Source organism: Rhinopithecus bieti, unplaced genomic scaffold, assembly GCF_001698545.2.
Source record: "Rhinopithecus bieti isolate Rb0 unplaced genomic scaffold, ASM169854v2 scaffold_11744, whole genome shotgun sequence".
NCBI classification, from domain to species: domain Eukaryota; kingdom Metazoa; phylum Chordata; class Mammalia; order Primates; family Cercopithecidae; genus Rhinopithecus; species Rhinopithecus bieti.
This window is the reverse complement of record NW_016807094.1, coordinates 884035-909134: the sequence shown is the minus strand read 5'-3', so window position 1 is coordinate 909134 and position 25100 is coordinate 884035. Positions and strand designations below refer to the sequence as shown.

The 25100-nt window shown below is 41.0% G+C and overlaps 2 protein-coding genes across 7 annotated transcripts; one reads left to right on the top strand and one right to left on the bottom strand.

Annotated features, from left to right (window-relative positions):
- Positions 1 to 7514: 7514 nt before the first annotated feature.
- Positions 7515 to 8422, bottom strand: LOC108534694 (keratin-associated protein 4-2). 4 transcript variants are annotated; one of them, XM_017880173.1, is made up of 2 exons: positions 8125 to 8422; positions 7515 to 7974 (listed from the first exon to the last, which is right to left on the bottom strand). In XM_017880173.1, exons 1-2 carry the CDS (start codon positions 8382 to 8384, stop codon positions 7824 to 7826), a joined length of 411 nt encoding a protein of 136 aa, XP_017735662.1. In that variant the 5' UTR covers positions 8385 to 8422; the 3' UTR covers positions 7515 to 7823. The 4 variants fall into 4 exon arrangements, with proteins under 4 accessions (XP_017735662.1, XP_017735661.1, XP_017735660.1 ...); XM_017880172.1 differs by having other exon boundaries at positions 7824 to 8073; positions 8119 to 8384; XM_017880171.1 differs by having other exon boundaries at positions 7824 to 8193; positions 8239 to 8384.
- Positions 8423 to 14468: 6046 nt separating this feature from the next.
- Positions 14469 to 15122, top strand: LOC108534697 (keratin-associated protein 9-8). 3 transcript variants are annotated; one of them, XM_017880179.1, is made up of 2 exons: positions 14469 to 14726; positions 14859 to 15122. In XM_017880179.1, the coding sequence occupies exons 1-2, from the start codon at positions 14469 to 14471 to the stop codon at positions 15120 to 15122; spliced, it is 522 nt and encodes a 173-aa protein (XP_017735668.1). The 3 variants fall into 3 exon arrangements, with proteins under 3 accessions (XP_017735668.1, XP_017735670.1, XP_017735669.1); XM_017880181.1 differs by having other exon boundaries at positions 14469 to 14728; positions 14897 to 15122; XM_017880180.1 differs by having other exon boundaries at positions 14469 to 14728; positions 14879 to 15122.
- Positions 15123 to 25100: the final 9978 nt, after the last annotated feature.

The following is a 25100-nucleotide window of genomic DNA, read 5'->3' as shown; positions in this document are numbered from 1 at the left end:
CTCAGGGCTCTCATTGCTAAAACTAGGAAGTCCCAAGAAGTAAGAGACAAGTTGTTCACTCTATGATGGCGTCCTTAAATGTCTTAATTAAGATCATTAAAGACCAAGCACCTTGCAATACTTCTATCACATTAACTTGTTTAGCAAACACTTGATTTACAAGTCTTTACTTTGTGGGCTGTGTTTGCAAAGCTGGAGAACGTGAAAGATTGAAACAATTGTATTGTGAAGCTACATGGAGTCCTGAAGAGGGAGGTGTTTATTTGATTTGCTGTATATCAGGGGCTGAGGAAAAATAAAAAAAAAAAGAAAAGAAAAGAAAAAGGTTTTGACTATGAGGCGAGAGGTTTCTATATAAATTTATGGAAATTAAGAAAACCCTATCACCACAGCTACAAAGGCAGGTACATTCTGAATGTAGGGAAATGTATGGAGAATCACAACCCCTCATCCAGGGGTTCTACAAGTTTGTTGAATATTAGAGTCACTCAGGGAGTGTTAAAAACTACTGATGCCTGACTCTTGCTTGGAAACATTCTGACTTAACTGCTATCGGTTATGGCCTGGGCACCAGACTTTTTCAAGTTTCTCAGGTAAAGGGCAGCCAAGCTTGAGACCCATCTGCTTAAACTGTCTGTATGACATACATTGTATAATATTCAATTGGGAACAGAAGCAACTAAAATAATTAAAATACAATTGGTAGTATCTATATAGTAGAGAAAATGATACTGGATTTTAAACACTGAATTTGGAGTATTGCAAACTAAAACACTAATAATTATCTTTGCTCTTTTAGATGACTCTAGTACCAAAACTGACAATCCCACATGGATGATAATGGAGCAATAGGGCATGAACCACCATGGGAAATTCCTATAGACACAGCACACTGGATTTTTACAAAATGAGCCTCAAAAGCAAGCGAGATGTCTGTCATTTTATGTATTTGCTGCTGAATTCTACTCACCATCTAGTGAAGCATACTTGATATTAACTTGAGGACCACACACACAAGTTATGCCAAGTCTATCTAAACTGTCCTTCTTTTATTATATGGAGTAGTAGAAGGAGTGTAAGTTTTCTTTCATATTCATTTTAAATTTTAAACTAATTTTATTGTTGTCTTTTTAGAAGTTCATGATAAAAGACCTCACTTAGGTAAACATCAAAGAAATTAGAATGAAGTGAACTCAGCTGATATTTGCAATCAACACTGAAGAACATGTGTTGTGAAGAACATGTGTTGTGTTTACCCTGCAACCTGGACACATCGTATTAACATACCCTTTAAAGAATGACATGGGAAATGGGCTTCTCTTGTGAGGTATGGCATCTATTATGTTAGTACTCTGAAATTTTTGGAATGAAAACCTAGTATGCACTTTGGAGATAAAATGTAATTTCATTAGGTGAGTTACTGTGACTTAGTTCCAAGACTGTGAAATACATAGAGAGGCCTACAAAAGGCATGTCTAATTGATAGATAAATTACCATATTTCCCATTCAATTCAGTTCCTATTTATAATAAAAATGAAACTGTGTTAAAATATTTAAGAATAAGCATTAAACAATGTTACCATTCTTGGTATGAAGTGGTATGTGTAATTAGAGCAATATTTAAAATAATATGAATACCCATATGCCGTTCAGGAAATCTCTTTGTTCTAAACTGTCTTCAATCACTGCTTTATCTTGACTTTTAAAATTTAAGTACGATGAGTATTTCAGTTCACCTTGGATTTTAAAAAAACTTTTAAGTGAAAACACATACACTAAAATGTGTAACATATAGACATTAATTAATTATTGATATAACTAATAATTATTAAGCAAGCATGTATGTACCCAAAGCCTTCATCAAGAAATAGAATCTTGTCATCCATAAGAGGTGCTCCTATATGTCTTTTCTTGACTGTGTCTCTCTCCCTCCATTCTAGAGGTAATCACTATTCTGATTTTAAATCTTTCTACTGTTTTTTTTTTTAATAGTTTTTCAACCTAGATATGCATCCATAATAATACAGTTTATTTTCCCACATTTTAAAATGTAGTCTAAATGGAATCATAGTATGTGTATTTTGTGTTTTGATTATCTTGCTCAGCATTGTGTAAGAGCTGGGGCAGCAGCCTCTAAGTTAGCCCCATTATTTCCGCTTCCTGGAGCTCACGGTCTTAAGTAATTCCAACCCTTTGAGTAACTTACTTCTAACCAACATCATACGGTACATTGAATGATTAAGTTATCTTACAAAAGATTGTTACTTTCTTCTTATTGGCCAGCTCTGGTTTGCTCTCATGCTCATTCTCATTGGGTTTGATGAAGCCAGCTGCTGTAAGAGACAGTGATCTATGTGGTAACAACTCAAAGACAGCCCCCATCCAACAGCCCACAAGGAACTGAGGCTCCCTCTAATTGTCCTTGGGAGCTGAATCCTGTCAACAACCACATAGTGAGCCTGGATGTAGCTGCTTCCTAGTTGAGGCTTTAGATGAGACTCTAGTAACAGTGAACACCTTGATTACAGTCTTGTAAAACACTATGACGTAGAGAACATAGGTAAGGCATGCCTGAATTCTTGATCCACAGAAGATAATGTGTGTTGTTTTAAGCTGTAAGTTGTGAAGTGATAATATAAGGCAACAGTGGATAACTAGTATAGATTTATCTGGTAACACACAGCCCATGGAAGAAGAGGAAGGGATCAAAAGGTGCAGAGAAGGGAGGCCGAGGCGGGTGGATCATGAGGTCAGGAGATCAAGACCATCCTGGCTAACATGGTGAAACCCCATCTCTACTAAAAATACAAAAAGTTAGCTGGGCGTGGTGGCATGCACCTATAGTCCCAGCTACTCTGGAGGCTGAGGCAGGAGAATTGCTTGAACCCAGGAGGCAGAGATTGCAGTGAGCTGAGATCTAGCCACTGCACCCCAGTCTGGGAGACAGAGCAAGACTCTGTCTCAAAATAAATAAAAAATAAATTAAAAGCACAGAGAAGTGAAAATATTAAAATAGCTCTTGTCTTAAGGCCAAGCAGCTGACTATGTTTCTGGGATGAGTCTTGGAGACACTCTGTTTACTAAAGCAATAAGGAATGAGCAGGTAAGAGAGTAACCAGCATCAATGAGAAATTTAGGAGTGCCTATTCCATAAAGTCAGCATTTGTGATAAAAAGTTTTGTTATAGAACTAAGCTTTCCAAGAGTAATGGGGATGATAAGATCTCAGAATAGCAAAGCCAGGAGATAACATTTAACTTTAAGAATTAGTGTAGGTATAATTATATGATATGCAGCAAGTGAAGAATGGCAAACTAGGGAGAGTATTTTGTGACTCACAGAGATCTATGATTATGGACTACAGAACATGGTGGTACTCAGAATAGGACATAGGTGGCCAAAAAGGCATAGGAATAACTGTAGACTCTGTGGATCAATATCTATATCTATACTCATATCTATATCTATATCTATATCCATAGCTAGCTACATCTATATCTATATAATCTATATCTACAGCTGACCCTTGAACAACACGGGTTTGAACAACATGGGTCCTCTTATACGTGGATTTTCTTCTGCCTCTGCCACTTCTGAGACAGCAACACCAACCCCTCCTCTTCCTCCTTCTGCTGTCAGCCTAATCAACATGAAGATGACCAAGATAAATACCTTTATGACGATCCACTTCCACTTAGTAAACAGTAAATATATTTTCTCCTCCTTGTGATATTCCTAGTAACATTTTTTCTTCTGTAACTTACATTAATGTAAGAATACAGAATACAATACGTATAACACACAAAATGTGTGTTGATTGTTTAAGTTTTCAGTAAGGCTCCAGTCAAAACTAGGCTATTAGTAACTGAGTTTTGGGAAAGTCAAAGTTATTCTTTAATTTTCGGCTGCACAGGATATTGGCACTACTAACACTTGTCTCATTTGAGGGCCAACTGTATATCTGTATCTCCATCTGTGTATATTTCAAGAGCTTAAGATTAAACGAGCAAAATGGTAAGTTGCTCCAATGGAAATTCATAATCCTTTATCCAGTTTCCAGATGTGAGTTGATTATTGGACCTAGAATGTATCAACTAAAGGAGAGGCCAGTCCTCCCAAAAAGAGGGTCACAGTAAATAGTAGCCTCACTAGTCCTTTCCCATAAATACCCACAGCCATCTTCTCAGGGGAAAGTGGAATACCCATGCATTTGGATGCTGTTGGATACCAGATCTGAGTTGACATTGAAAGCTGGAAACCCAAAATGTGAACACAAACTCCATTAGGATCTCATAATGATGGTCAGAAAATAAATGGAGTCTTGGTCCAGGTTAGTCTTACAGTAGTTTCACAGGGTGCACAGACCCACCATGGGGTCAGTTCTCCAATGTAGAGTTCACCAATAACATTCCTTGACCTATGGAGTAAGAATTATTACAATAGGAAAGTCCCAGTGGAAGCTCGTTACATTATCTGGGACCTCTCACACATTCTCCACACAAGCGAGTGGATAAAAGCAAGAAATTAGAGACATATTCAAGACTTTAAAATGCAGGAGAGGTGAATATGGCCTTCATATGATTCACTAGTTTAGACCCAACAAAAACCATCTAGATCATGGCAGATGACAGTGGATGAATGCAAACCCTGTCAAATAAAAATGTAATTATAGTCAATGTGATTGATGCATGTAGAATCATTTCTGGGGCAAATGAACACAGTCTCCAATATGGGGTATGTGGCAACCAAACTGGCAAATATATCCTTTTCAATAACCACCAGGAAACAGCATAATAAGTGAATCCATTTCACCTGGAACAGACAGTGGTGGTAACACTCTGTGCTAAACCAGGGATATGTTAGTTCTCCTGATCTTTGTCACAGTATTGTCTCAAAAGATCTAGGCATTGTGAACATCCTACAATACAGCATGTTGACCCACAATATTGATAATGCCATGTGAATCAGACTTGATGAACACGAAATGTGAATTCTGTGGAGATCTTGCTAAGATCAATGTGCTCTGGAGGAGAAGAGACAAGGATTCCAGAGGCTGCCGCACTGGTAGTATTTTTAAGCATCATGTCTAGAGCTGAATATCCAACCTGCCAGCAAGAGAGCAGCCCGGAGTCCCTCATAAGGTACCATCCTATGAGGGGATCAGCCATTTACTTGCTGTTGATGGAATTGACATACAGTCAGGCGATGGGCTTGCATTTTCTGCTTGCAGTGCTTCAGCCAGCACCGTTACATGGGGGCCCAAGAGAACTTGATGTAGCAGTGTGGAATTCTACCTAACTACACCTTTGACTAATCAACCCCATATGGAGCACAAGATGTGTAGCAGTGGGCAGGTAACTGTAGATATCCTGTTATCCACCCTGTTATCCACAGTATACTTTATACTGCACCATCCAGAAACAACTGAATGGATAGTGTGATGCAACCACCTCTTGAAGCCATAACGGAGCTCCCAGCTTGAAGATGACACCCTGTGAGGTGGAGTGCTGTTCTTCTGGATGCAGTAAGAATTATTACACCAATCACCATCACATGGTAGTGTGTCCACAATAGGTAAAATACGTTAATACAGAAAACTAAAGTGTGGAAAGAGGAGTTGCTCACTCACCTTCATGCCCTGTGAGCCACCTGAGGGAATTTATGCTCCCTCCCAAATAACTATAAGTTTTATGGAGAGGTCCTGGCTCCAAGAGGGGAGGAGCCACCTCCAGGAGGCATAGTAAGGATTTGATTGGAATTAAAACTATGGTTGTTACCATAAAGAAAAGAGCTATTCCCACTGGCAGTTGGCCTCATCATCATGAGGAAGCAGGACCACTGCTATGCCAATGGGGACAGGGAGGAATATATTTAGCATTTAAGTGATCCTCTGGGGCATGCTTGGTGCTTCTACTTCCAGCCTTGACTGCAAATGATCAAGTTCAAGGGCTCAAGCCTGATAGGGACACAGTAACCAAGGCTCAGACCTCTCAGGATGAGGACTCGGGTTACCCTACCAAGCAAATGACCTAGACCAGAAGCGGGGGTGCCCATGACCCCTCCTCTCATACGTTTCTCTAGAAACTGTGACCAACCAGTTGGAGTGAGCCTAACGAGAGAAATAGCTGGAGCTGAGCAGTGCCAGAGGTGGACTACAGGGCTCGCTATCCTGATTCCATTTGCCAGAAAGATGCCCCATCCCCAAGCTAGTGTAAGTAAGACAGCCAGCGGCTCCCTGTGTTCGTCTGCATGCTTCTCCAGGCAGTTGTCCTCAGCCTCCAGGAGACACCTCATCTGGAGGATTCTGCCCTCTCTGCATCCTCTTCCTCTCCCATGTGGCCCATAGCTGGTGGTAACTGATGTAGTATTGCAAAGTTCCAACTACCTTGCCTCTCAGAAAGATGGGTCTGTAATACCATTCACATTCTAGAGCTTCCTGTGGGGTCAAATGAGAATAAAATCCTTTTGGGCTTAGCCTCTTCTACAATCCTATTCTGTTTCCCACAGTTCCTTACTGATTTCTCCTGAAAGCATTTTCTTATAAAAATCACTCGTGCAAACATCCCGGTTTTAGGTCTTTCTTTGGTGCCTCCAACTTAGCGGCATGACTCAGGGTGAAACCTTTTTCAATATAGCCTTTTTTAGGATAAGAATCACCAACATAGTGGTTGTGTCCTATCCCTCAGATAAAATGATGTGGAAGAAAAAAACAATCGAAGACAGCTAATTTCAAAGCAAATGTGCATATTGAAATACACACTTTAAAATTAAAATGCTTAACAGAAGACCCAAAAGTAAATGAACAAATAATAGAAAACATTTTAATGCACAAAACTGAAAAGAAAAAAAAAAACAGCAAAATGTTCAGAGGTATCCATTCAGGTGACAATAAACTCAAGAGTTGACCAAAATCTATGGTAACCATTCATATTGCACAAAAACATTTTGAAGGACACTGATAGTGAGATTGGGAATACTGCTCTTTTAGACTGTGTGCCCTCTGGAGCAAACCCACAAAAGAGGATCTGAGAACATGTAGTATATTTGGGCAATTAACCCAAGAAACACTGGAGGAAACTTGAGAAATGACCCTGGGAAGGAGGGAAAGTCATTATAGAGTGAGTTCATGATCAGAATGTTCCTGTAGGCATCTGGAATAAATCCCGATGAGGACCTCTGAAAAACTGGTTTGACATAACCCCCCCTGGAGGGAAACAAGCCAGGGTACATATTACCAACTCCCACTCATTCTCTGAGTGCTGTTCCTAGAGGCTTTAAGTCTTCAGCCCAGAGTTTGCTCCTTTATCCAGAGAAAGTCCTCAGGCAGAGTTCCAGGTGCCTGCTCTAAGGAACCATTTTCCTGTATTTGAATGGAGAGTGCTGATAGAACAGAGGTGGAGCCCCTGATATCATCTGCTGTGGTCTTCTCCCTCTGCAGGGAAGAACAGTAGAAAATTTGACGGGTAAGGACGAGAATTCAAGAAGGAAAAATAATGAGACACAATGCCCATATATTATTTGTATGCCTCAAAAATTAAAATTTATTTAAGATAGAGGAATAGCTCCATGTGATAAATTATGGTAGAAAGCAAATATTTCAATTCAGGGAACATGGGAGCTGACATATTTCAGAGAAAATTCAAACTTGTATTCATTTGGTAGAGGGTAGCAACATAGTGTTGGGTGAGCATATTTGGAGGCCAAACGCAATCCAAGAATTGGTTGGAACTGAGGTTGTCCAGTTGGCCTTGCATGATTCAGTTCACAGGTGGACTCTATCAAGAATGCTGGTAAATAAAGGCAGGTGAGTGTAGGTGAGGGCATCAGCAGCAAGAGCCACTAGAGCAGGTTGGGCGGCAGCAGCTGGACACACAGCAGCTGGGGCGGTAGCAGGTGGTCCTGCAGCAGGTGGTCTGGCAGCAGCTGGGGCGGCAGCAGGTGGGCTGGCAACACACAGACTGGCAGCACTGGGGCCTGCAGCAAGTGGTCTGGCAGCAGCTGGGGCGGCAGCAGGTGGGCTGGCAGCACACAGACTGGCAGCACTGGGGCCTGCAGCAGGTGGTCTGACAGCAGCTGGGGCGGCAGCAGGTGGGCTGGCAGCACACAGACTGGCAGCACAAGGGCCTGCAGCAGCTGGATACACAGCAGCTGGGGCGGCAGCAGGTAGTCCTGCAGCAGGTGGTCTGACAGCAGCTGGGGCGGCAGCAGGTGGGCTGGCAGCACACAGATTGGCAGCACTGGGGCCTGCAGCAGCTGGACACACAGCAGCTGGGGCGGCAGCAGGTGGTCCTGCAGCAGGTGGTCTGGCAGCAGCTGGGACGACAGCAGTTCTCTAGGCCACAGCCCTGGTCAGAGCACACAGAGCCACAACAGGAGTTGACCATGGTGTCAGAGAGTGGAGGTTCTGGGTGGGTTTCCAGGAAGGTGGGTTTGGAAGGTTTGGAAGCCTCCTTGCCCCAGGTCCTCTTTTATACCCTGCTAAGGCCTGATGTCATCAGCTGCAGCACTCTTTCCTTATTGTTTGTCCTGATAAGTAGGCAATTATCAAATTAGGCAAGTTTGTTGTTCTGGTTAACTTCATCCACACAGATGGAAACACTCTCTCCTTTCCCTAATGTGTTAGGGCTCCTCAGCTCAGCTCTTCCTGAACCAACTCCTGTGTCTCTCTTACTGTAACTTCCTCCTAGAGCTGCCATGTGACATCTGCCTGTAAGCACATACTATGTGCTTCAGCCTCATTTGCTTAACACATCTTGACTACTCTTGGGTGATTACTATTCTTACAGGCCCACGACTCTTCTCGGTGACTCAGGAGGATAAAACTGCATTTTAGTCTGATGGCTCGTTCATGATGGGTCAGATGGCCTGTGAAGGTTTCAGTGTGAAACAGATGACCACTGGCGTGAGAACAAGAACACTGTAGGACTTATCCCTTTTCCATCTTCTGCACTCTGAATTATGACCCATTTTCTAGACCTTCTGATGAGAAATACAGAGCTGTTTTAAGGTGGACAACTAAGCCGTGAAAGTTGGATGTTTCCCTTTCCACAGAAACAACCCTCCAAAATTCAGATTCAGGGTCTCTTGGGGAATGTTGGCGTCAGAGAACAGCTATACTAAAAGATTTAAGTCCCTCATTGTTTTTGCTCCCTGGGTCAGATTTTCCTTGTGACTTTGCCTTTTGGCATTCCTAGCTCTAACAGGGCACATGAACTCATCTCCCCAGGTTCCAAAAGTTTCTTGCCAATCCAAGTTGGATGACTCAGTCTCCTTGTCTTGCTCTAATTCACTCCCAGCCCTCTTGCTTTCTCTGTTGAATTGCTGGGCCTTGAAGATGCCATATATTCTGCTGCTTCCTTATAGAAGTTGTTGATCCAGCTTCACACTTTGCATCTTTGTTTTCAAAAAATAAATCAATGGAGAGAAAGAAAGCAGAAAACAGATATCAGGAGTTATACATGATATAAATGATGAATTGATGGGTGCTGACGAGTTGATGGGTGCAGCACACCAACATGGCATAAGTATACATATGTAACAAACCTGCACGTTATGCACATGTACCCTAGAACTTAAAGTATAATAAAAAAAAAAAAAAAAGAACAAAGGATATCAGCCTATAATTTTTCATGTAGGGATGGCTGACTATTGTTTCAAAAATGTGCGATGTTGTCAATTCGTCAACTCATCCCACCCTTGAGAGGTCAAGGAACCCAGGGAAGGGGGTGGAAAAAAAAACACCATGATGGAGATGTTTTATGAACTGGGCCGCCCCTGCAGATAATCAGGGGAGGGGTTTCAGTGCAAGGTGGTGTTTCTAAGGGAGATCCACGAGCCAGATGGAGGGGATTGGATGAATGATAGAGAGTCCCATTCTGCTCTCAGGTGCTTACAAGTCTAATAAATCAAATTGTGGTGTTCTTATGATGCTGCTATGTTCCTAGCCAGTTCCTACTCCTTCCCTGTTCCTAATTTCTAGGTGATTCAACTGGAATGAAAACAACCTGGGCTCCCAAGTGGACCCCTGCTTGGTGCGCTGGCTGGTGTTCTGAGCCTGCACTGTTCTCTGGCTCTGATGTACCCAGACATCGTATTTTATTAATGGACAAAAGTGGTTTCCATGATGCTGTGGGATTAAGACCCTGTGAACCCCATTGTGGTGTATGAGAACAACTCTAAGATTTCCAGGAGACCTTGTAGTCTGGAAAAGAATCATGCCCTTGAGAAGCCGTGACAATTGGTGCCTGCTGATGACTCAGTAGAGATCACTTTACATTAACTATTTATTATTCTTTATGATGTGTTTGTGTGTGTGTGTGTGTGTGTGTGTTTTCCTTGAGATAAATTTAGCTTATGTTTAGGAATCTCTCATGATTTCTTCTAGTACTTTAACAATTTCATGTTTTCTACTTCTACTGAGCTACAATTAAAATATAAAATTTTATGTATATAAGGTGTACACCCTGATGCTCTGATATGTATATATTATGAAATTATTACCACAACCAAATTAGTTAACACCTCCACCACTTTACATAGTTATCATTTTCTTGAGTGTGTATAGTGAGAACATTTAAGATCTACTCTTTCAGCAAATTTCAAATATACAATACAGTGTAATTAACTACAGTCACCATGCTGTACATTAGATCCTCAGAACCTATTCATCTTATAAATGAATATTTTCTCCCTTTGACCAACATTTCCTCATTTCCTCTATCCACAATCTTTGACAATCACCATTCTACCCTCTGTTTCTATGAGTTTTTAGATTCCACATGTAAATGAGATGATTTGTCTTTCATAGTCTGACCTACTTCACTTAGCATAATGTCCTCAAGGTGCATCCATGTTGTCCCAAATGACAGGATTTTCTTCATTTCATGGCTAATAATATTTCAGTGTGTGTGTGTGTGTGTTTGTGTGTGTGTGTGCAAAATCCTTGCAATCTTACATTGGTGTTTGTGCCTTTGAGGACACAGTCTCCTCTTCCACACTTTGCAAGTTCCCTTCAGCAGGGAAAGACTCTCAGCAGTTAGCCCAGCCTGGGATTGTGGATGGGGAAGCTGGTAGCATTTGTGAACAGGCAGGGATTACTCTTGGGGGTCTCTGGGTGGGTAAAACTCCTGCCCAGGCCCTGAGGTTCAGTGGGGCTGCTGCCTGGGCTTTTGTTGATGTGTGACTGCTGGCTGGGATCCACGGCTAGGTGTGGTCACTGAACAGTTTCATTTTTATGTTGAATGTTTTATCTGAAGAAAATTTGTTTTGATTTAACAAATGAAATTCTCTCCTTTTTTTCTTCATTCTGTACATCTTTCATTCATTTCTTTTATTCTTTCTTCCTTTTTTCCCTTTCCTTCTTTCTTTGTTCCTGAATTTGACTACCTGTTTTATAGTATATTTGAAATAATCCTGTCCATACTGCTTTTAAGACACTAGCTTTAGGATATAATTAATTTGTATAGACTATCAAGTCCATTTTTGGACTCTACTTGATGGCGAACTTCACTGTTTGAAAATCTCTGGGTTAGATATCTCTAACGTGACTTCTAGTTTACAAACCTATACATTTGTGACTTTTTTTTATTCCCTTTTACTTGATGACTCATTGTTGTCCTTTATCCTTCCTATCCATGTTCATGCTCATCTTTTAAAATGTATAATTGTCCTCAGGGTCAGTCATGTAAAATCTCATTTTTAAGAGTATGGATTCCTATAAGATATAGTAATTTTCCCTACATGCTCCTTCTAGGAGAGAAACAATTCAAAATAAAATACCCAGTCACAAATACCTGAAAGACATTTCTGTCTTACATAAATTATGACTTAAAAGAGTGATATAAACTCTTCAAAAATTATTTTTCCCAACAACCATATTACCACGTTAGTGTTAAATGCACTGAAGTCCTCTAAATATCAGCCATAATTAGATAGGCCACAGGAATAAATACAACCTGCATTTTTATACTTCTGGCAACGCATTTTGCCTGTTTTGTGCCTATGTTCATTTCAAAATTTAACTGAGACATAAGTTAATGTTTACCCAGAAAAGTGTATTTGGATTATCATAAGAAAAGAGTGATATCCTTACAAGAAAGACTAAAATGTTAGAACTCTTTCGTCCACAAAGAAATAGAAGGTTGGCTAAGAAACTCTTAAAAGCCTTGACCAGGCACGGTGGCTCACGCCTGTAATCCCAGCACTTTGGGAGGCTGAGGTGGGCGAATCACTAGGTCAGGGGATTGAGACCATTCTGGCTAACACGGTGAAACCCTTTCTCTACTAAAACTACAAAAAAATTAGCCAGGCATGGTGACGGGCACCTGTAGTCCCAGCTACTCAGGAGGCTGAGGCAGGAGAATGGCGTGAACCCAGGAGGCGGAGCTTGCAGTGAGCCGAGATCGCGCCACTGCACTCCAGCCTGGGCAACAGAGCAAGACTCCGACTCAAAAAAAAGAAACTCTTAAAAGCCTTAAAGCTAAGATATAAAGAGAACAAAGATAAATTTACTAAATCCAAGAATGCCAAGAATACTACTATTCAACAGCGTGCCTTGCAACTAAAAAGCAGCAAGTTTTACCCACAAGTAGGAAGCCACAATACATTTTTCTAAATAAATAAATTTTAAAATCTGACCTTTAAGCAGCCAAGTTGCCCTTCAACAGGAAAATGATTGAACAAGCCAAACTATGCTACACCTATGTCTTGGAATACTACTAAGCAATAAAAAGGAACAAATGAAAGTAAACTTTTTATTGCTAATAAGCAATAAAAAGGAAAAAACAAATGATACACTCAATAACTTGGATGATATCAAGGGAATTATGCAGGTTCAAAAGAAAGTCAATAACCAAAGATTAAATACTATAAGAGTCCATATATACATCATCTTTGAAATAAAATGATAGAGATGGAGAACAGAAATACAAGACTGGGCTAACATTTGAACATTAATCAACTTTTTAAATAATACACTTTGGGAAGCCGAGGCAGGTGAATCACTTGAGGTCAGGAGTTGGCAATCTACTGGCCAACGTGGTGAAACCCTGTCTCTATTAAAATACAAAATTAACCAGGCATGGTGGTGTGCGCCCATAGTCTCAGCTACTTGGGAGGCTGAGGCAAGAGAATCTCTTGAACCCGGGAGGTGGAGATTGCAGTGAGCCGAGATTGTGCCACTGCACTCCAGCCTGGGCGACAAAACAAGACTCTGTCTCAAAAAACATAAAATAAAATAACATTTACTGGAAAAGGTAGAATAATCATAACATTATTTCAGCTTATAAAGAAAAAGGATTTTGTAAATTTCAATACATTTTCAGTTTTCTATCTCTCAGAAAATAAGGAATAGAACAAGCCCTGTTGCTATGATGAAATGAATCTACAAAAAAGACAGAAAGCATCATAATTAATTGTGAAATACTGAGAGTTCTCCTTTCTATCCGAAGAATATAAAAAGATACACACTACACCATTCTATTAGACATTGTCCTGGTGGGTCTACGCCTGGACAAGGGCAGAAAAAAAAAAAAAAAAAAAAAGCAAGATTGAAAATACTCTTATAAAGTGGAGAAAACTATTACTATTTTTTATGAGTCATGACTGCACATGTACAATTTTCTGTCACACCAAAAAAAAAAAACACAAAATACAAAAAGTGTTAGAATCAACAAGCTAGGACCAGAACTCAGCTTGATTTGCCCGAATCTAGAGCACTTATGTCACACAGAGTCCCACATTCTCATGCTGGTAAACCTCTCAATTACAGGCAAATCGGGATAAATGGCCACACTATCACAGAAACCATTTGATGCTTTCTGAATCCCAGTGGACTCCTTTTTCTACCTACCTGCTTTGGTGTAGCTCTGCATTTTGCAACACATTGTGCCAAATACCCTTTCCTCAGTGAGTTTAAGAGAACTGGAAGACACAGGGGGAGTAGGCTGTAGCGAGAATGATGCTTGTTACTCTTGAATTAGACTTTTGTGCGTGAACAGGCTTGGGGCCGGGCATGGATTCAATGCATCACTGTGAATATATCAGCATCACGCGACTGCCCACAGACATTTCCCAGTCTACATACAGCCAACCATGAGGCGGGGCAGAGAGTACTATCTGCCTCCCGGATCACCAGGAACTATCACATGACCAGATGATGGTCAGAGCAGGAATGATGCTGATAATGAGACTGATTTCCTTTTATCTGAAACAAAGTTTTTATGAGTAATTCTCAATTAACAAACAGATTAAACACTTACTTTCAACAGATTCATAAGATTTCAGAAACAACTTCCCCTTTGACGATCGCAAAGGGAGTATGAAAAACAATGTAAACAGCAACAAGGAAAAGTCCTGCTGATTGGTGGAAACTTTGGAGGCCAGGTGTATAAAAGGTCCAGATTGCAAGGGGTCATCAGATTCTGGGAAACTCACCTCTGAATAGAAACCCACCCTCCACCCCTGACACCATGACCCACTGTTGCTCCCCTTGTTGCCAGCCTACGTGCTGCAGGACCACCTGCTGGAAGCCCACGACTGTGACCACCTGCAGCAGCACACCCTGCTGCCAGCCCTCCTGCTGTGTGTCCAGCTGTTGCCAGCCTTGCTGCCGCCCAACTTGCTGTCAAAACACCTGCTGTAGGACCACCTGCTGCCAGCCCACCTGTGTGACCAGCTGCTGTCAGCCCTCCTGCTGCAGCACACCCTGCTGCCAGCCCTCCTGCTGTGTGTCCAGCTGTTGTCAGCCTTGCTGCCGCCCAACTTGCTGTCAAGACACCTGCTGTAGGACCACCTGCTGCCAGCCCACCTGTGTGACCAGCTGCTGCCAGCCCTCCTACTGCAGCACACCCTGCTGCCAGCCCACCTGCTGTGGGTCCAGCTGCTGTGGCCAAACCAGCTGTGGGTCCAGCTGTGGCCAGACCAGCTCCTGTGCACCTGTCTACTGCAGAAGAACCTGCTACCACCCCACATGTGTCTGCCTGCCTGGTTGCCTAAACCAGAGCTATGGATCCAGCTGCTGCCAGCCTTGCTGCCGCCCAGCCTGCTGTGAGACCACCTGCTGCAGGACCACTTGCTTCCAGCCCACCTGTGTGTCCAGCTGCTGCCAGCCTTCTTGCTGCTGATCAAGTCCCAAGAGAACCACCGTCCTCACACAAGAACTTTCTGCTCAACTGACTTATCTTTTGGGGGACTATTTTACTTTGCTGCTGACAGCCACTGTGCTCTCACCCAAATTTTTATGAATTCTCTGCATGTTTAAAATCTTGGGACTCTGCTGGAGGGAGGGCAGAATACTTCATCCTGATTCTCTTTTTCCTTCCACCTTGTGGATCATGTGCCAGCTTCATGTGCTCTCAATTTGGAGTCATGGTCTCAGCTGTGACTCTAAAGTCATGAGCTTCATTCTCTGCTTCTAAGGAATTTAGGCTTCTGCAACTGAGCAATAATCTTTGCAATCATATATTTGTTTTCGATATCCTCTTCATGGTTCTTCTATCCTTCTCTCTTCTTTTCATGTTAACTTTGGGTTATGTTCCTGGTAGCAGAGATTCTTAACTATATGTTTCTGAATAAACTCTGAACCATCTCTATCTCATATGGTGTTTTGTTTTATTTGAAAGCATTCCTGATACGGGATTTACATACGTATCACATACCATAGGTATTATCCAGTTTGATTCTCAAAACAGATGGTCATCTGTTATTACCTTCATTTTTCACCTGAAAAAAAATTAATATGTGATGTTATGCAGCTAATAAAGGACAAATTCTGATCCAAGCTGAGGTCCTCTCTTTCTGGCCAAGGACGCTTACATTTAATTCTCAATATAGTGGAATGACATTGGAAGTCAGCACTAGCAAGACATGCACTTGAGTTTATTTAACAATGAGAGGAATAATCTCTCATATTTGCAGATAATATTTTGTTCACAAAAGATTCCCAAATTAGTTTCCCACACCTCAGTGAGCAACAGCTGCATAATAGGGCAGCAGGGACTGCATTTAATGGCTGCCCTGAATGCAGGGATCTTTTTATCTTAGCCTCTGACCAGCCAATCATTCAATTCATCTGCATTGAAAAGATGCTTGAGAATTCATCATATCATCATGAGAGAGAGTCTCATCTGAAGTGACTCATTCTCAGTATCACGTAAATAAAATTCTTATATGGCCTCCATCTCCTGAATACCTAATGACAAAGTAAATGAAACTAAGTTATTCCTTGTAAAATACAGACCATACCTTATGCCACATTAAGACAATTTGTCTCCTAATCGAAATGTTATGAGGAAAATTAAGTAAGGAATTAAGCTGGGAATTGAGAAAGTATGCAATGGGTATGTAAGACTTGACACAATCCTTAATCTCTGAACCAAGGAAGGGAATGAAATAACCTTCTGCATTTTGTAAGACCAATATGATGAGGCATCTAAAGAAACTGAAAACTCCCAGCACTTTGGGAGGCCAAGACAGGCAGATCACGAGGTCAGGAGATCGAGATCATCCTGGCTAACACGGTGAAACCCCGTCTCTACTAAAAAAACAAAAAATTAGCGGGGTGTGGTGGCGGGAACCTGTAGTCCCAACTACTCAGGAGGCTGAGGCAGGAGAATGGTGTGAACCTGGGAGGCGGAGCTTGCAGTGAGCCAAGATAGTGCCACTGTACTCCAGCCTGGTTGACAGAGTGAGATTCTGTCTCAAAAGAAAAAAAGAAAAAAAGAAAAAAAAAACAAGAAACTAAAAACTGTGTTTCCAGGGAAATCAGAAGAATGTAAGAAAGGAGCAAAGTAGAACTTATGCCTTCATAGAAGTCATGATAGACAGAGGTTGGTGCTTTTGGTCCTGAACTGATGCAAGTTAAGCATTCACTCATGGAAGGATTGATTGATACTGGCTCTGAGAGAAATATAAAGTTTGGGGACCTGAGTCACCTTCTTGGGACCTCCTACTAGCATGGGAGTGGTGGAAATACCTCTGATGAGCTAACAAAGTAGATTTCCATGACAGATGCCAAATTCTGAGACTGTGAATCTAGATGCTCTGAAGACTTGACTAAGAGACAATGGCCGCTTACTGTGATCATTGTTCAGGGATGAAGTAAAGGAGGTGAAAACTAGGACATTCTCTTTGACCAGCATCAGTTATGAAAGATGAATAATTTCAGCATGTCTACTGTACAGTAATGTCACTATAGTTATAAACACTTTATCATATACCTGAAATTTGCCAAGAAGTTAGATCTTAAATGTTCACACCACAAAAATAAAAAGGAAATGGCAACTACATGGGCTAATACATATGTTATTCCCAATGAATATATATATTAGAGCTTCACCTTTCATACCTGAAATGGACATAATTTTTATTTGTTAATTACACCTCAATACAGCTAGAAAAAGCATTTAGTTGATTTAGTTAATTATTACAAAAATATTCTTCAACATTAAAATTAGAAATTTTCTGAACAAAAACACTAATTCTGGGCTGCCTACTATAGGATGGGTGTTGGCTAAAGGCTTTGTGTACATTATTATTAATTCTTTTTTTTTTTTTTTTTGTGGAGGGGGGACGGAATCTTGCTCTGTTGCCCAGCCTGGAGTGCAGTGGTGTGATCTCGGCTCACTGCAAGCTCTGCCTCCAGGGTTCACACCATTCTCCTGCCTCAGCCTCCTGAGTAGCTGGGACTACAGGCACCCGCCACCACGCCTAGCTAATTTTATGTATTTTTAGTAGAGACAGGATTTCACCATGTTAGCCAGGATGGTCTCGATCTCCTGACCTTGTGATCTGCCCACCTAGGCCTCCCAAAGTGCTTGGATTACAGGCGTGAGCCACCGCACCCGGCTATTACTAATTCTTTAACAAACTTTCAAAATGGGTATTAACATTCCCTTTGTAGAGATGAGAAAATCGAGGCTGAGAGAGTTAGTGTATTGTCATAGATTAGTTTCTCCCAGAAGGCACTCTGAGGAAAATGTTCCAGTGAAACTAGTTTATCGGGAAGTGCAGATCACACTGGTAGGGACTGGGAAAGTGATACAGAAAAGGGTACACTACTAAGTCAGTATCACAGTGACTAACTAAAGCGTAAGCTAAAGGGAAAACTATCAGGAATGATGAAAAACACACAGCTAGAATTATCCTACTTCAGGAATAAGGAAGCTACTCTTCATACATCAGCTCTCCAGAATCATTGGTTGAGTGTTTTCCTCTGTGTTGCATTCACAGGTGACATGACTTCTTACAGCAGCAATACAAGAGCCCTTAGGCACAGTGATGCAAGAGCCTAACAGATGGAAATTAGTCCAAGCACACTATGATCTAATATATATGGATGCAGTCATGAAAACTTGTCTATGATCCACAATTAGCTCCACTCAGGTCAAATCTTTGCTACTTAAATGTGATGGACAGCCACAAGCTCTAGAAGAAGGAAGAAGAGGAGGTAAGAAAGAGGAGTAAGAGAAGGGACAGAAGATGAGTAGAGGAGAAAAGAAAGAAAGAAAAAGAAAGAAAGAAAGAAAGAAAGAAAGAAAGAAAGAAAGAAAGAAAGAAAGAAAGAAAGAAAGAAAGAAAGAAAGAAAGAAAGAAAGAAAGAAAGAAAGAAAGAGAGAGAGAGAGAGAGAGAAAGAAAGAAAGAAAAAGAAAGAAAGAAAGAAAGAAAGAGAGAGAGAAAGAAAGAAAGAAAGAAAGAGAAAAGGGAGGGAGGGAGGGAGTGAGGGAGGGAGGGAGAGAGACAGAAAGGAAGGAGAGAGAAGAAGTAAAGGAAAAGAAAGGAGAGGAAGTAAGATGTAAAATGAAGACCAGTGAAATAAGCTACACTTTACTCCTGCTGTAATACAGTGCACCTGAGATTCACAATCTCCATTAATTACCACCAGCTCTATTCTCCTTTCATCCCTGACCAGCACTTCTTGGTCTAGGTAACCACATGAAGAAGTAGCTCAGGACTTCCTTCCTGAAGGGTCTGAGCCTCTAGTTACTATATCATTGTCCGCTGTGATTGCTCATTTGTGGTTATCACTGGGCATGGACACTCTATGAGATTCTCCAGTGTTATGGGTTAATTTGTACCCACCAAAATTCATATACAAATAGAAGCATTTAAAATGTTACATGTTAAGACAAAGTCATATTGGAAACAATTGGTCCTCTGATTAAATATGACTGATGTCTACATAAAAAGGGGAAATTCAGAGACAACATGCGTATAGTAGAAAAATTACGTTAAACACACATGGAAATGATAGACATCAACGAGTCAAGGAGAAAAACCTGGAACAGACACTGCCCTCACAGCCTCCAGATGAAAACATTGCAAACACCTTAATTTTGGAACTGTGAAAAAATAAATTTAAGCCACTTGGTTTACAGTAATTTATCATGGCAGTGCTAGTAAGTTAATATACTTACTAAGTATCCTGAGCTATAAATACATTCTGCTATACTATATGGCTTAAGAATAATTACCCCTCACCAAATAGTAACCCCTTTCTCTGTCTGCTGCTCTGCTGACAGGAAGAGTCCAAAATGACTAGGTGATAACGATTCCTTTTGATTATGACAAAGAAATAGAGAAGCAAATACTATACTTTTTATTTACATGAAAACTTTTAAAAGCCAGAAGTTACCTACTGGATTACAACTTGATAGAGTGATTAGCTGTATTTGGGAATGAGTAAGAGGATATAATTGGGAGAGAATGGGATTAATTTCTATTTCCTAACCTGGTAATGGGGACATAGATGTATTTACAATATAATATTATATCAAGTTGGAAATTAATAATTTGCATTTTTCTCAAATGAATGGTATACCTAGAAAATGGTTTAAACATATTAGAACTCCATGATGAATCAGGTATCATCTGAACTCATCTAATTCTTCATTTTAAAAAAAATAGAAGAAATGACGCTTACTGTGCTAGTAACTAGGTTTAAGGCTAGAGCCACAGCACCTGCTGGTTGGCCTGAATCTCAATCAGTTATGTGATAGAAAGTCCTACATTCTCATCCTGGTAATCGCCACACTCACAGGTAAGTCAGAATGAATGGTCGCCCCTGGGCATACATTGCTTTATGCTTTCTAAATCCCAGTGGATTTCTCTGCGTCCACCTGCTCTCGATCTGCTCTGCCACATGGAACACACTCTGCCAGACACCCTCTTCCCCAGTGACATTCAAAGAACTGAAAGACACAGGTGGTCAGAGTTGCACAGAGAGATGCCTGTTAGTCTTCAATCAGAATTTGGTGGGTGAATAGTCTTGGGCCCAGGAATGGATTCATTTTATCACCATAAATTTATCAGCATCATAATTCTCCCCACAGGCACTTACCAGACCACATTCAGCCAACAGTGAGGCTGGGCAGAGAGAAGTACGTGAGTCTCCCATATTACCAGGACGTATCACATGACCAGATGATTGTCAGAGCAGGAATGATGCTGATGATGAGAGGAGTTTCCTTCTATCTACAACGAAGTTTCTATGAGTAATTCTCAATTAACAAACAGATTAAACACTTACTTTCAACATATTCATAACTTTTAAGAAAGAACTTTCCCTTTGACAATCCCAAAAGGATTGTGGAAAACAGTGTAAACACCAACAAGGAAAAGTCCTGCTGATTGGTGGAAACTTTGGAGGCCAGGTGTATAAAAGGTCCAGATTGCAAGGGGTCATCAGATTCTGGGAAATTTACCTCTGAACAGAAGCTCACCCTCCACCCCGACACCATGACCCACTGTTTGCACCCTTGTTTGCCAAAGCCACCGCCGTCGTCTGCCAGGACCACTGCTGCAGGACACCTGCTGGAAGCCCACCTGTGTGACCACTGCAAGCAACAACCCTGCTGCCAAGCCCTCCTCCGCTCGTTGTCCAGCGCCTGTTCCAGCCTTGTGCCGCCCAACCGTTGCTGTCAAACACCTGCGTACGGACCCACCTTGCCTGCCAGCACCCTGTGGTGACCAGCTGCTCTCAGCCTTCCTGCCTGCGCACACCTCGCTGCCCAGCCCACCTGCTGTGGGGTCCAGCCTGGCTGTGGCCAACCAGCTGTGGTCCAGCTGTGGGCCGACAGCTTCCTGTGCCCTGTCTTACTGAAGAAGAAGCCTGCTATCAACCCCACATGTGGTCTGCCTGCCCTGGTTCCTAAACCAGAGCTATGGCCGTCACAGCTGCTTGTCAGCCCCCCCTGCTGCGCCAGCCCTGCTGTGAGGCCACCTGCTGCAGGGAACCACTTGCTTTTCCAGCCACCTGTGTGTCCAGCTGCTCAGCCTTCTTGCTGTTGATCAAGTCCCAAGAGAACCACCGTCCTCACACAACAACCTTCTGCTCAATTGACCTATCTTTTGGGGGACTAATTTACTTTGCTGCTAACAGCCACCGTGCTCTCACCCAAATTTTTATGAATTCTCTGCATGTTTAAAATCTTGGGAATCTGCTTGAAGGAGGGCAGAACACTTCATCCTGATTCTCTTTTACCTTCCACCTTGTGGATCATGTGCCAGCTTCGTGTGTTCTCAATTTGGAGTCATGATCTCAGCTTTCACTCGAAAGTCAAGAGTTTCATTCTCTGCTTCTAAGGAATTTAGGTTTCTGCAACTGATCGATAAACTTTGCAATTATATTTTTATTTTCAGTATCCTCCTCATGGTTCTTGTATCCTTCTTTCTTCTTTTCATGATAACTTTGAGTTCTGTCCCTGGTAGCAGAAATTCTTTGCTATATGTTTCTGAATAAACTCTGAACCATCCTCATCTCACATAGTGTTTTGTTTTATTCGAAAACATTTCTGATATGGGATTTACACACATATCACATACCATAGGTAGTATCCAATTTGATTCTCAAAACAGACAGTCATCTGTTATTATCTTATTTTTGGAGTTGAAAACAATTTAATGTGTGATGTTATGTAACTACTAAAGGGCAGACTCCGGTCCAAGGTGAGGTCCTCTCTTTCTGGCCAAGAACATTTACATTTAACTCTCAATATAGTGAAATGACATTGGAAGTCAGCATTAGCAAGACTTGCACTTGAGTTTATTTAACAGTGAGAGAAATAATCTCTCATATTTGCAGATAACGTTTTTGTTCACACACACACAAAAATTACCAGCTTAATTTCTCACACCTCAGTGAGGAACAGCTGCATGATATGGCTGCAGGAACTGCATTTAATGGCTGCCCTGAGTGCAGGGACTGTGTTTTCTGAGTCTCCAACCAGTCATTCATTCACTTTTTCTGCAACAAAAAATGCTTGAGATTTATTGTGGAATCATGAGAGGGAGTCTCATCTGAAGAAACTTTTACTCAGTATCATGTAAATAAAATTTTTATGCAGCCTCCGTCTTCTGAATACCTATTGATGAAGTAAATGAAACTAGTTATTCCTTGTAAAATAGAGACCATACATTATGCCACATAAGGACAATTTGTCCTGTACTTGAAATGTTATGAGGAAAATTAACTAAGAACAAAGCTGAGAACTGAGAAACTACACACTGGGCATGTACGACTTGGCACAATCCATAATCTCTGAGCCGAGAAGGGGATAAAACAACCTTGCACATTTTCTGAGGCCAATATGAAGCAGCTAAAGAAACAAAAAACTTTTGTTTCCGGGGAAATCAGAAGAATGTAAGAAAGAAGCAAAGTAGAACTTGTGCCTTCATAGAAGTCATGATAGACAGAGGTTGGTGCTTCGGGTCCTGAACTGATGTAAGATACGCATTCACTCATGTAAGGATTGACTAATGCTGACTTTGAGAGAAATTGAAAAGTCTGGGACCTGGGTCACCTTCTTGGGGCCTCCTACCAGCATGGGGGTGGTGGAAATACCTCTGATGAGCTAACAATGTGGATTTCCATGACAGATGCCAACTTCTGAGACTGTGAATCTAGATGCTCTGAAGACTTGGCTAAGAGATAACGGCCAGTTACTGTGATCATGGTTCAGGGATGAAGTAAAGGAGATGAAAACTAGGACATTCTCTTGACTAGCGTCAGTTATGAAAGATGAATAAGTTCATCAGTCTAACGTACAGTAATGTGACTATAGCTAAAAACACTTTATCATATATCTGAAATTAACTGAGAAGTTACATCTTAAATGTTCACATCACCAAAAAAAGGAAATGGTAACCACGTGACCTAATAAATATACTATTCACAATGAATATATATATTAGAGCATCACCTTGTATACCTGAAATATGCACAATTTTCATTTGTTGATTATACCTCAGTACAGCTAGAAAAAATGTATTTAGTTGATCTAGTTAATTATTACAAAAATATTCTTATCTTCAACATTAAAATTAGGAATTTTCTGAATAAAAAAACGCTAATTCTGGGATGCCTGCTATATGATGGGTATTGGCTAAGTGCTTTGTGTACCTCATTATTAACTCTTTAACAAACTTTCAAAATAGGTATTAATGTTCCCTTTGTAGAGATGAGAAATTTGAGGTTGAGAGAGTTAACGTATTGTCATAGATTAGTTTCTCACAGAAGAGACTCTGAAAAAAGATTCCAGTGAAAGTAGTCTACTGGGAAGTGCAGATCACACTGGTAGAGATTGAGGAAGTGATACAGAAAAGGGTTCACTATTAAGTCAGTATCACAGTCACCAACGAAAGCTTAAAGTAAAGGGAAAATTATCAGAAATGATGAAAAACAGACAGCTAGAATTATCCTACTTCAGGAATAAGGAAGCTAGAGTCTTTATAAATCAGCGCTCCAGAATCACTGGTTGAGTGTTTTCCCCTGCGTTGCATTCACAGGTGGCATGACTTTCTACAGCTGCAATGCAAGAGCCCTTAGGCACAGAGATGCAGATTTTGATGGACAGAAATTAATCCAAGCACACTAATAGCCAAGATATATCGGTGCAGTCATGAAAACTTGTCTGTGACCTACAATTGGCTCCACTCAAGTCAAATATTACTACTTAAATACGAAGGACAGCCACAAGCTCTATGAGAAGGAAGAAGAGGAAGAGAGGAAGCGGGGAAAGAGAAGGGACAGAAGACGAAAGAAGGAGGAAAGACGAAAGAAAGAAAACCAGAACAACAGAGGGAAGGAAGGAAAAGAAAGAGAAAGAAAGAAAGAAAGAAAGAAAGAAAGAAAGAAAGAAAGAAAGAAAGAAAGAAAGAAAGAAAGAAAGAAAGAAAGAAAGAAAGAAAGAAAGAAAGAAAGAAAGAAAAAGAAAGAAAAGAAAAGAAAGAAGGAAGAAAGAGAGAGAGAAAGAAAGACAAAGAAAAAGGAGGAAGTGAGATGTAAAATGAACGCCAATGAAATAAGCTACTCTTACTGCTGCTGTAATACAGTGCACCTGAGATTCACAAGCTCCATTAATTATCACCAGTTCTATTCTCCCTTCACCCCTGGACAGCATTCTTCTTGGTCTAGATAATTGCTGATAGAGTAGCTCAGAACTTCCTTCCTGAAGGGTCTGAGCCTCTAGTTACTATACCACTGTCCGCTGTGATTGTTGTTCTTACTCATCTGTGGTTATCACTGGGCATGGACACACTATGAGATTCTGCAGTGTTATGGGTTAATTCGTGTCAACCAAAATTCATACACAAATAGAATCATTTAAAATGTTATGTGACAAGACACATTCATATGGGAAACACTTAGGTCTCTGATTAAATATGACTGATATCTATACATGGGGGAAATTCAGAGACAGTATGATATAGTAGAAAAATTATATGAAACACACATGGAAATGATAGACATCTGCAAGTTAAGGCGAAAGACCGGGAACAGATACTTCCCTCGCAGCCTTCAGACGAAAACAACATTGCCAAAGCCTTAATTTCAGACTAACAGCCTTTGGGACTGTGAAAAAACTATTTGAAGCCACTTGGTTTGCAGTAATTGATCATGGCAGTGCTAGTAAATCAATATACTAAGTAAATCTTCTGAGGGATAGACATATTCTCCTACACTATATGGCTTGAGGATAATTACCGGTCATCAGATAGTAACTCCTTTCCCTTGTGTGCTGCTCTGCTGACAGGAAGAGGCCAAAACGACTAGGTGATAAGGATTACTCTTGTTTATGACAAAGAAATAGAGAGGTAAATACTA